General features: G+C 41.5%; 1 protein-coding gene across 4 annotated transcripts; it reads left to right on the forward strand.

Moving 5' to 3' along the window:
- Positions 1–2,186: 2,186 nt before the first annotated feature.
- uqcrb.L (ubiquinol-cytochrome c reductase binding protein L homeolog) lies at positions 2,187–10,747 on the forward strand. 4 transcript variants are annotated; one of them, XM_041566564.1, is made up of 4 exons: positions 2,187–2,295; positions 7,486–7,557; positions 8,563–8,729; positions 9,471–10,572. In XM_041566564.1, the coding sequence occupies exons 1-4, from the start codon at positions 2,277–2,279 to the stop codon at positions 9,483–9,485; spliced, it is 273 nt and encodes a 90-aa protein (XP_041422498.1). In that variant the 5' UTR covers positions 2,187–2,276; the 3' UTR covers positions 9,486–10,572. The 4 variants fall into 4 exon arrangements, with proteins under 4 accessions (XP_041422498.1, XP_018123654.1, XP_018123656.1 ...); XM_018268165.2 differs by having other exon boundaries at positions 2,197–2,295; positions 10,522–10,747; XM_018268167.2 differs by lacking the exon at positions 2,187–2,295 and having other exon boundaries at positions 7,503–7,644; positions 10,522–10,747.
- The last annotated feature ends 1,510 nt before the right edge of the window (positions 10,748–12,257 follow it).

Consider the following 12,257-nt stretch of genomic DNA (forward strand, 5'->3'; position numbering starts at 1 on the left):
GGTAAGGAGAAGAAAAAAAACCAACAACACTCTAAATACTCTTGCCCAGTAGTGGGTGCTGGCAACATATTCAATATTGGGGCTCATTTATCAACCCTGGGCAAATTTGCCCATGGGCAGTTACCTATAGCAACCAATCAGTGAATAGCTTTTTGAAACAATGAATGCAGCAATCTGATTGGTTGCCATGGGTTACTGCCCATGGGCAAATTTGCCCAGTGTTGATAAATGACCCCGAATGTGTTCTGTCACCACGTTATTTTCCCATTTTTGTAGTTGTAGTGGTATAGAATGAATAGACAGATTTGTACTCACCTGCACACTTCCCACTTAAAATGCACAGTTCCTCCTTAAAGCTTACACTCCACTAAGGGCAACTATGCTGAATCTTTCAAAATTCATGTACTAAAATTGTGTGTAAGTCGTTGCTTTGATATAAGGCTAGTGTCTCACATGCTTTTTTTCCCATTGCTTTATTAAAAGGTTCTGCTTCCCCATATTTAGTATGCACTGACAGGAACTGTTGGTGCAACAGGAGGAGTGGATTTCAGACCTTACTGCTAAAAAGGGGGAGTTGTGGGAGTGCTCCAAGGCCAAATAAAAATACAAGGGAAGGTCAGCTGATCTGGCCAGGATAGTTACAAACATACAAAAACAGAAAAAAATTGATCAATGCACATTCCCTGGTCCCGTGTTTTACAAATAAATTTAGTATCTAAGCTAATGCATGTATTGTGCAGAACAGGGTTTTTTTTAGTTACAAAATTATGACCATAAAATTGATAAGCCACCTTACTTAAACCTTACTGCTAAAACCAGGATTTGCAGTTCCCTGGGCAAAGTTTCTGAACCTGCACCTGAAACTTCTAGATCTTATTTATGTTTAAATTAATGCTGTGTTCTTTAGAAGTGATCCCCAACCAGTGGTTCATGAGCAAAGTTGCTCACCAACCCCTTGGCTGTTGCTCCCAGTATCCTCAGAGCAGATGCTTAATTTTGAATTCCAGGCTTGGAGGCAAGTTTTGGTTGCATAACAACCAGGTGTACTGCCAAGCAGAATATCCTGTAGGCTGCCAGTAGGGCTACCAAATAGCCAACTACATCCCTTATTTGGCATCCCTATGAACAGTGTCGGACACCGGGAAAAAACCTGGTGGGCCCAAGCCCTCATGGGCCCCTGCTGGCCCAGACCTGCTACCCCGGCTCTGGCTGCCCCATAAAGTAAAGCGCTGCCGCACACAGTACTGTACTTTTTGTACAGTGCTGATCAGTATATATGTCCTGTTTTAAACTCCACACTGTGAACCATACTAATTACCTCCAGTCACAGACTTTATAGGCTAGACTCTCTCACTAGGGACCATGTTAGATGTTCTCACAACCCCCTTTATATTTATGTATCTTCTCACAGCAAGTGTTAAAATGCCTGTACATCTGAAGATCTACTTGCATAGATATATAAGTGAAGCTTTGACCAATATTGCCATGGGTATACTGGGCCATATCAGACTGCTCTGATCACTTGCCACTCAGCAATCAAATCTTAACAGAATTCAGAGGAGACAACCAGAAGGGGACTGTCCTCACCCTGATTGGATAGATATCTTGCCAATTTTCATCCACATAACTGTTGGGGAGGCTCAAACACCAGCAAATAAGCTGCCAACTTGGTCAGAAAACATTTAGGGGATAGTAAATTATATATATATATATATATGTACGTAAATGGGATGTCCAATTTTCACTCCTGCCACTGAACTACAACTCAAAATCATACAAGCTGTCAGAGGGATGATGGAGGGCTGCAGCATGGACATCTCTGTGCAGGTGAGGAAAAACATCATAGAACATCCTTTCATTTGTATTATCCTTGTGTAAGATTCCCCTGCAAGAAACCCTCTTACATAATATGCACCCAGTCCCCAAAGCAACCAACCAGCCACAGTCTGAGACCCCCTCTCCCCCAAATTAGTGAGAGGGAGATCCTATTAATGAGGAATGACCAATATACACAACACAACAACCCTAATACTACTAGTGAGCACCAGGTGACCTCCTCCTACTACGAGCACTAGAAAGCTTTAGCAACGCTGTAAAGCCTTTAATGTCGCCTCTATATTGCTCCTGTAAAATGTGAGGAAAAACCCGGTTATTAAATGTAGAAATGTCCACTTTTCAGTAAGCTTTCCCTTACTTCCCATTACACTTCCGCCCACACTCTAGGCAACGTCATTTGTGCGCGACTATACGTCAGACGTCATTCTCACTGCAGAAAGATGGCAGGTCGGGCACCGGGTAAGGTCGAGGCAGGCTTCTCCTTCATTGGCCCTTCTTGGACCTAGGGTTACTCGTTCTTTGTTGTTTGGGGCCCTTGGAGTCAAAATCTCGTTCGTTCTGTGGGTGTGACACGCAGGGAGGGAGTGCGGCCTGTGTCCTTTCATTGACCCCGTCCTCTAGAAAGGCCGCCTGTAGTGCAGTGACTAAAGTCATGGCTTGTTCTTGGAAGTTATGTATTATATATATTATATTCCTTCTACTGTGTCTGTTATGTTTGTCCTATGAGAAGAATACAGTAAGCAGGGAAGTGTTGGTACTAGTTAATAACCTGTGTATCCCAGCCTGTGCATGTGATTGTATGTAATTGTGTGTAATTGTATGTTTGTGATTGTATGCGTGTGATTGTGTGTGATTGTATGTAATTGTATGTTTGTAATTGATTGTATGCGTGTAATTGTATGTGTGTATGTGTGTGTGTGATTGTATGTAGGCATGTTTCCCTGCTCCCCTCTTGCCAGCACCAACAGCGATCCCCAGGAACAAGGCATCAGTTAAAGGGACAGCAAACTTGCCTGGGAGCTATTGCTCATGGAGCTGCTTTCCCTGTATATTTATATAACTCGCAGTGGCACACGGAAGAGCCTGTGGCAGATTTGGGGCTTAATGTGGGCTGTGCATTACAACCTATAAATGTCTTTGTGATCAGCTTGGTGGGTCACATGCTCATGAACTGAGATTTTCATTAATATTATGTTTTTGTCCACTGCTGCTGGCAAATGCCAGAAAGGCTGCTGTAACATGTCATAGACGGGCACTATCTAATGGAACTGTGGGGGGCTTTTTGGGACTTATTGTAGTGAAATGTCAGGGCTTATTTTGAATCCCAGTCCAGACCAGTATAAAAGTTTGAATCCCTATCAGCCAAACAATATGTTACTAAGTTATGTGCTTGTACAGTAAGATACGACTGGTTGTTGGTCCTCGCACACCCTACTTGGCTGAGCAGAAATGCCTGGTGCACACGGGTGGAGGCCTAGCCGCCTCCCAATAGTAACACAAACACAAAAAATCCCATCATCACACAAGTCTAATTCAACATTTTAAGGGGCAAATTTACTAAGGTTTGAAGTGAATTCAAAGGGAATTTTCAAATTCAAAAACTTGCCATTTCGAAGTCATTTTTGGGTACTTCGACCATCGAATAGGCCAAAATCCGATTTCAATTGAAAAAAACTTTGAATATTCGACCATTCGAAAAATCGAAGTACTGTCTCTTTAAAAAACTTCAACTTCGCCACCTTAAACCTGCCGTATTGCTATGTTAGCCTATGGGGACCTCCTGGAACCTATAGCCAGTATTTGGTATAAGTTTTTAGAAGTCAAAGTTTTTTTTTTTTTATTTGAAATCATTCAATTCGAATGATTTGAATCGGATCAAAAACGGCTAAATTCACTCAAAAAAAACCCTTCAACTATCGAATTTCTACAATTCGATGGTCCAGTTTTCGAAGTTTTACAACTTCAAAATTCGACCCTTAGTAAATGTGCCCCTTGCGGAGTGCGGTGCAACATTTTTAGGGTGGACTTCATACACAAATATACTTAAACGTCTGAAATTCAACGTCCCCATCTCCTTAGGGTCAGGCCATACTGGGCGTTTTGGGGAGATTTTGGTCGCCTGGCGACTAATTGCCTCGTTTTTGCGGCGACCAATCTCTCCAAACGCCTTCCCTGACTCTGCGCCGGCTAAAATGAAAAAAAACGCCGTCCCTAATCACAGCAGCGATTCGTTTTCCGCCGCGATTGATTAGCGCCGTCGTTTTTTCATTTTAGACGGCGCAGAGTGAGGGAAGGCGTTTGGAGAGATTGGTTGCCGCAAAAACAAGGCGATTAGTCGCCAGATGACCAAATCTCCCCAAAACGCCCAGTGTGGATTCACCCTAAAGTGGGTGTTTCCATTGTCATGTTCTTGGGAGGATAAAGTAATTGAAAACAGCCTGAATTACAGACTCCATTGTCCATTCATGCAAGTCGTGTGCTGTTGCTCTGCTTAGAAGTGATCAGAGAAATGGCACTAACTTTTTTTTTTCTGAGCAGAGCAACAGCCAAAGACGTTTCTCACTAACTTCACCTGCTGCTGTCTGGTTAGAAATGAACAGCAGGGGGTGCTGTTGGTTTATCAGTGAAAAAACTGCCTCATCTCTTAAAGCAGTTGTTCATCTTTAAATTCTCTTTTAGTATCATGTAGGTCGTAGAGAGGGATATTCTGAGATAATTTGCCGTTGGTTTTCATTTTTTATTATTGGTGGTTTTTGAGTTATTTTGCTTTTTACTCACCAGCTCTCCAGTTTGCAGTTTCAGCAATCTGGTTTCAAGGGTCCAAATTATCCTAGCAACCAGGCCCTGATTTGAATAAGAGACTGGAATATGAATATGAGAGGGCCTGAATAGAATATGAGTAATAAAAAGTATCAATGATAATACATTTGTAGCCTTACTGAGCATTTGTTTTTAGATGGGGTCAGTGACCCACATTTGAAAGCTAGAGTCAGAAGAAGAAGGCAAATACATGCAAAAACTAAAAATACTATTTAAAAAAAAAATGAAATCTAACTGTAACGTTGCTTAGAATTAGCCATTCTATAACATACTAAAAGGAACCGCCCCTTTAAAGGAGAACTAAAGCTTAACTAAAGAAGTAGCTAGAAATGTTGTACATTATGTTTTGTGCTTCTGTACCAGCCCAAGGCAACCACAGGCCTTTAGCAGTAAAGATCTGTGTCTCCAAAGATGCCCCAGTAGCTCCCCATCTTCTTTTCTGCTGATTCACTGCACATGCTCTGTGCTGCTGTCACTTACTGAGCTTAGGGACCCACTCACAATATACAGTACACATAGAATAGAAATGTCACAATATAAGGCTGATTAGTAATTAATACAGATAATTACTACATGGCAGCACAGAAACCAGTGCAATTAGAATCAGAATTTAATAATCAGCAAACCTGTAGCATCAGCTTATATTACAGACCAACCTCATTTTCTGCTGGATAATTAGTGACGACCCCTAAGCTTAGCTTCTCAACAGCTGCTCAGAGCCCACTGAGCATGTGAGTGTCACAGACACTTTCCAAGATGGTGACCCCCTGTGACAAGTTTGAAGTCCTGGATCATTGACAAGCTGAAACTTTAGCCTGGTGGTATATAAAATATGGCATTTTTAGCCATATTCCTCTTTAGGGTTTAGTTCTCCTTTAAACTAGAAAAATGGAAACTGCAAAAATGCTTAGAAAACCACTCTGAGCAATTTTACGTTATTTTGTTGACATGGTTTAGATTGCCTTTAAGAATGTCAGTGGTATTGCATCTAAACAGACAGTTCTTGGGAAGAGACTATAATTTCATAAATGCATATATTAGTGACTGTTTGTATTTGTAGCTTTTGTATTTTGCGTGTAAAATGGAAACTGATTCTGTTCTTAAAGGACCAGTAACATCAAAAATTTTTTAAAAAAAATTCGTTAGTATACAACGAAAAATAAACACCTTGACAAATTAAACTTGTAAATTGCAAAGCCTTTGTTTAGAAATAACTTACCGAAACTTCACTTCCTGTCCTCTTCAAAACAGGCGATACGGCGACCATCCATCCTGCAGTGCTCGATTTCTTCTCCCTGGCTATTCTAGTGACAGCTGTGAAGGAGGCTGAGGCTCCGCTCTCGAGTGTTGGCTGGTGGAGCAGGGTTTGTAGTGGGGTTCCCGATGTGCTCCGAGCCTGCCAGTGCCTGAGTGCACCTCACCTTCCCAGGCTAAAGACCACGATTTGTACTTTCGTGCTGCCTTACAATGAAGTCTGTGTTTTACCGTTGCTTCTTCATTCTCCTTCCTTGGGTGCTGATTGTGGTGATTATAATAGACAGTGACACGAGGAGATCCCCGGGCTCAGGCAGAGTCCCCAGCGCTCGCTATTACCCCTACTGGAACCGGAGGGTCGGACGCGCAGCTCTCGTGAGACCCCGACCCAGTGATCCCAACGCTAACCCGGGGCTGAACTCTGCCCCTCACAGGAGGAAGAACGAGACTGTGCTGCCCATGATCTATGCCATCACCCCCACCTACAGCCACCCGGTGCAGAAAGGAGAGCTCACCCGCCTGGCCAATACCTTCTGCCTGGTGCCGCGTTTACATTCGATTCTGGTGGAGGACTCTGTGCATTCTGTGCGGGCCCTACATCTGCTCCCCAAAAAGACCGACTTTGATGTGGGCAGTGGAAAAAAAGGACAGGGAGCTGCCGATGCTACCCCGCTTCCCGCACTGCTCCTATGCTAAAGACCGCATACAGGTGACTGCTTTTGACTCCTGCCCCAGCCAAGAAGCGGCTCACCAGCTCCGTCGGGTGCACAGAGTCCTCCACCAGAATCGAATGTAAACGCGGCACCAGGCGGAAGGTATTGGCCAGGCGGGTGAGCTCTCCTTTCTGCACCGGGCGGCTGTAGGTGGGGGTGATGGCATAGATCATGGACAGCACAGTCTCGTTCTTCCTCCTGTGAGGGGCAGAGTTCAGCCCCGGGTTATCATTGGGATCACTGGGTCGGGGTCTCACGAGAGCTGCGCGTCCGACCCTCCGGTTCCAGTAGGGGTAATAGCGAGCGCTGGGGACTCTGCCTGAGCCCGGGGATCTCCTCGTGTCACTGTCTATTATAATCACCACAATCAGCACCCAAGGAAGGAGAATGAAGAAGCGACGGTAAAACACAGACTTCATTGTGAGGCAGCACGAAAGTACAAATCGTGGTCTTTAGCCTGGGAAGGTGAGGTGCACTCAGGCACTGGCAGGCTCGGAGCACATCGGGAACCCCACTACAAACCCTGCTCCACCAGCCAGCACTCGAGAGTGGAGCCTCAGCCTCCTTCACAGCTGTCACTAGAATAGCCAGGGAGAAGAAATCGAGCACTGCAGGATGGATGGTCGCCGTATCGCCTGTTTTGAAGAGGACAGGAAGTGAAGTTTCGGTAAGTTATTTCTAAACAAAGGCTTTGCAATTTACAAGTTTAATTTGTCAAGGTGTTTATTTTTCGTTGTATACTAATGAATTTTTTGTAAAAAATTTTTGATGTTACTGGTCCTTTAAGAACACAATGACCGATAACTTGTACAATGGAACATAAATTGCCGTTTTGTTGATCCTTTCTTTTCCTATGTTGCAGTTGCTGCGTCAGGCCGACTCTTGGACGGTTTGAGGAAATGGTATTATAATGTTGCCGGATTCAACAAGCTCGGTAAAGCTCATGTGATGCACCAAATATTATGATTTCACTTTCCAGAAAGAAGCCAACACAGAGTGCAGTTCACCTAAATATTTAGAGGTGAACAACCCCTTTAAGCTGGCTAGACGTGCAGATATAACCTTATAATACACAAAAGCCATGAATATCTTTTATATTATATCCTTATAAACGGTGAGTTCTGATGTCATCAGTTATAAACGGTGAGTTCTGATGTCGTTTCTGTCCCATGACTCCCTAAAATTTGTGTATTATAATAAATAAAGTACCCCCTGTTGTAAAATATGAGGATATTATAAGTTACCTCGGAGTTCCATGACCTGTATAAAAACACTCGACCTTTCGGCCTCGTGTTTTTATATGGTCATGAAACTCCTCGGTAATATCCTTATATTTTACAAGAGGGGGTACTTTATTCACTATATATCCGACGAATGATCGTGCATTGTAATCTCCTGACCTACCAGTAACCATTCAGATTAAACAAATGAGACCCATGTTCTGGCTTTTAATTCAAAGGCGGCAATCATACGAAAGTTATGTCTGACAAATAGTAGTGACAGTCACCCACTGATATTGTCAGCTAGGCAATACATGCAGAGATATTATCATTAGCCGACAGAAATCTTCTAACCTGTCCGATCAACCAAATGACCGATCTCCATGGCTCGAAAAATGTCGGGGAGATCCACACATGGTCCAAACAATATACAAAACGTAGTTTCTTTGAGTCTACGTCTTGAGTCTTTGGTTGTGATGTATGTAACTCCATATGTTCTATGTATGTAATTAATGGGATTTAGTTGTATGTTACATTTACTTTACAGCGCTGCAAAATATGCTGGCCCTATATAAATAAATGTTAATAATAATAATAAAATAATAATAATAATGGTCAGCTTTAGCCTTAATTCTGGTTACAGTCTGCACTGTTTGGGGGTTTCCCATTTTGGCAGAATATCGGTGCTGTTGTGACAGCGGCATTATTTTCTTCACCAGGTTTAATGAGAGATGACACCATTTATGAAGATGATGACGTGAAAGAAGCAATAAGGAGGCTGCCACCTACAGTTTATGATGACAGAATTTTCCGTATTAAGAGGGCACTGGACCTTGGCATCAGACAGCAGCACCTCCCAAAAGCACAGTGGACTAAATATGAAGAGGTATGGGGTATAATTATGTTTAAATGTAAATGACGGAATTCAGCTTGAGTTCAGTATGTGCTTATGACATGGGCCCCGTTTTGCATCAGATGCAACATTACATGCCTTATAAAGGACCAGTAACATACATTTTTTTTTTTTTTTTTTTAAATACACTTTAAATTCAGAAATTCTTTATTAAGAAATAACTTACCGATTCTCCGCTTGTGCTCCTCTTCAGAAACGGAGACTGGGCGACGATCCATCGTGCGGTGCTCGATTTCTCCTCCCTGCCTTGTATTGGTGATAGCCAGGGAGGAGAAATCGAGCGCCGCATGATGGATCGTCGCCCTGTCGCCGTTTCTGAAGAGAAGCGCAAGAATCAGCAAGTTATTTCTTAATAAAGACTTTCCAGATTTAACGTTAAGTGTCTTATTTTTTTTCGTTTAGTAGAAACAAATTTTCTTTTAAAAAAAAATTTTGTTACTGATCCTTTAAAGAACCCCACATAATTAGTGAATTTATTCACCAGCCATAGATTTGCAGCAAAATTCCGAATTTCGCCATTTGTGCAATTTTTTTCATGAAACTGCGGCAAAAAGTTTTTCCTTCGGAAAACGAAACGCATCGGTTGTCATCCTGCCGGCAATTTACATTCTAGCCGGCGGGAAGCAGTTCGGGAGATTAGACGCCTTGAAGAAGAGGAGATTTGTCCCTGGGCAACTAATCTCCCAGAATCTGACCATGTGTCTCTGCCTTTAGAAGATCTATAGCTGACCTGGTGCTGCCTTCACTGCTCACAGCACAAATCAGACTAACGGACAATACAGACAGGCTGAAAAGAATCCTCTCTAGCACCACAGCATCTGACTTCCGGTTTTTCAAAGAAGTCGGGCTAGGAGACGTGGAGCGTGCACGTTGGATGTAGCAGAGGGCATGCCGCCTTATCCCTACAATCGGAAGCAGATATTTATTATGGTATTTTTAAAAGCATTAAAATAGTTAACATTGTGTTTTATGGAGTTGTTACTGAAGGGGGCTATAATGGGTTTTTTTTTTACTTACAAATTTTAAGTGTTACTGGTCCTTTAACTACAGTACCTAGTCTCCCCTGACAGCCTTTTGCTGAATCTTGACATTGGTGAGCTTTTAAAGTGACAGTGACATGCCTTTCTGTGCCCAGAGATAAAGCTCCTTCATCTGATTCCAACTATCCCAGCCCTTTCCATTGATATCATCTTGCCCTGCAATACCCAGGCTATTCCATAAGTGCAGTCCCACCATCAGAAATAGAAATCCATCTGGTACAATTGAGTCCTTCTAAAAGCAATGAGCCATCCCCCCCCAAAAAAAGACTGCTCTAACAGTGGTTGAAGAGTCATTTGCTGGAGACCCCTGGTTTAAAAACACTGGGGCTCAATTATAAACACTGGGCAAAATTGCACCTAGGCAGTAACCCATAGCAACCAATCAGTGATTAGATTTTTTCTAAGGAAAACAACGAAAGCAATCATCTGATTGGTTGCTGTGGGTAACTGCCCAGGTGCAAATTTGCCCAGTGTTTATAAATTTTCGGGTCCTTAAAATTCTTCAAAGTTAAGTCTCCAATTTTTTAATAAATGACCCCCCAATCGAATTTCAACTAAAACTGAATTCATGTGAGTTAAAAAAAAAAAAATAAAAAAAAAAAACTCGCATGGATTTGAAATTTGACCCTTGATAAATGTGCCTCTTAATGTAAATGAGGCTAATATGTGAACGGCGTATATTTAATGATGTCACTGAAATGATTGAATTCTGTTTTTGCTTTAAGGATGTTCACTATCTGGAACCATATCTGAAAGAAGTGATTTGTGAAAGAACAGAAAAAGAAGAATGGCAGAAGAAGTGATGTGCAAATGTTTTCTGTTCAGGGAAAGTTTATGTAAATGTCGGTCTATTATAACGGAGCACGTCCCTATGTACTCGTGGGCATGGCCAAGAAATAAACCTTTAGTATAATAATTTGCCTCGGGATTAATGAAGTTTTTATCTATCTAAAATGAGCGGCATCTGTCCTTTTTGCTTTTAGGAATGTCAACCCCAAAACTGTCTCCAGCCACAGAAACCTAAAGATATTAAACATGATTTAGGTATATTAGTTAGAAATATATATATATATATATATATATATATATATATATATATATATATATATATATATATATATATATATATATATATATATATATATATATATTAAAGGGCAAGTAAAGTTTGGCATGCTGACTTTATTTTATACAGCCAGAGATGTTAGTAATATATTGAACAATTTTGTCCTATGTCAGTATGCAAATTAAACTCATCCAGCCAACTGACATACAGGTGTGGATCTTAAAGGGGTGGTTCACCTTCAAGTTAACTTTTAGTATATTAAAGAATGGACAATTCTAAACAACATTTCAATTGGACTTCTTTATTTATTTTTAATTGTTTTTTTTAGTTATTTGCCGCCTTCTTCTGACTCTTTCCAGCTTTCAAATGGGGGTTACTGACCCCATCTAAAAACAAATGCTCTGTAAAGCTACAAATTCATTGTTATTGCTACTTTTTATGACTCCTTTCTATTCAATCCCTCTCCTGTTCATATTCCAGTCGCTTATTCAAATCAATGCATGGTTTGGACCCTAACAACCAGATTGTTGACACTGCAAACTGGAGAGCTGCTGAATAAAAATCTAAATAACTCAAAAACCACAAATAATAGAAAATGAAAACCAATTGCAAATCTTCTCTGAATATTACTCTCTACATCATACTAAAAGTTAATTTAAAGGTGAAAAACCCCTTTAATACCTCTAAATACGTTCTCCTGCACCATTAATGTTTGGGCACCGGTATTTTGAGTTTTATACCCACGGCCCATCTGAAATGAAAAGTGTCCAGTAATGATCCATCCTAGGCTCATTGGCAACATTAGGGCTTATTTGCACCTAGACAGAAGCCCAAAGCTTCTGATCATTTATTTGCTTTGTACATCCAACTGCAATTAGAACAATGAAACCAAAAATTTGCATGCGATTGGTTGCAGCGCTAGTTCAAATATTCCCACTATCATGGAATTTCAGGAACTGAAGATCAAACACAAAGTTTAATTGACACAAGCTCCATGGAGTCTGAACATGAGTCAGAACCCAGAAGAAAGCAGTCACAGAGTTTTATAAATTTGGGAACGTATGACCTGAGAATCAGGGATGGACGAATTTGACCAGTTTGGTTTCGCCAAAAATTTGCAGCTGACGCCCATTAAAGCCTATGGGCGTCAACATTTTTTGGACGTGCTTCATTTTTTTTATTTGAAGCGCAACGCCATACCAGTCTTTGGGCGTCGCCCATCCCTACTGAGAATGAAAAGGAATAAAACGGAGTTACCATTGGGAGAGCATAGAGATCTCTCTTCACTAGTGATGGGCACAAAAAATTTGAAGATTCACTGTACTAATTTGGGAATAAGATGTTGGGTGACATATGTCCTGGTACATACTGTAGGGCCATATGGTGTTGCTAGAT

This window comes from Xenopus laevis, chromosome 6L (assembly GCF_017654675.1).
Source record: "Xenopus laevis strain J_2021 chromosome 6L, Xenopus_laevis_v10.1, whole genome shotgun sequence".
NCBI classification, from domain to species: Eukaryota; Metazoa; Chordata; class Amphibia; order Anura; family Pipidae; genus Xenopus; species Xenopus laevis.

What these genes read in the sequence shown, in the direction of transcription:
- uqcrb.L (XM_018268165.2), top strand. An exon ending in TGCCGGATTCAACAAGCTCG is followed by an intron (nt 7,558 to 8,562) that starts GTAAAGCTCATG and finishes TTTCTTCACCAG; the next exon opens with GTTTAATGAGAGATGACACC. An exon ending in AGTGGACTAAATATGAAGAG is followed by an intron (nt 8,730 to 10,521) that starts GTATGGGGTATA and finishes TTTTGCTTTAAG; the next exon opens with GATGTTCACTATCTGGAACC.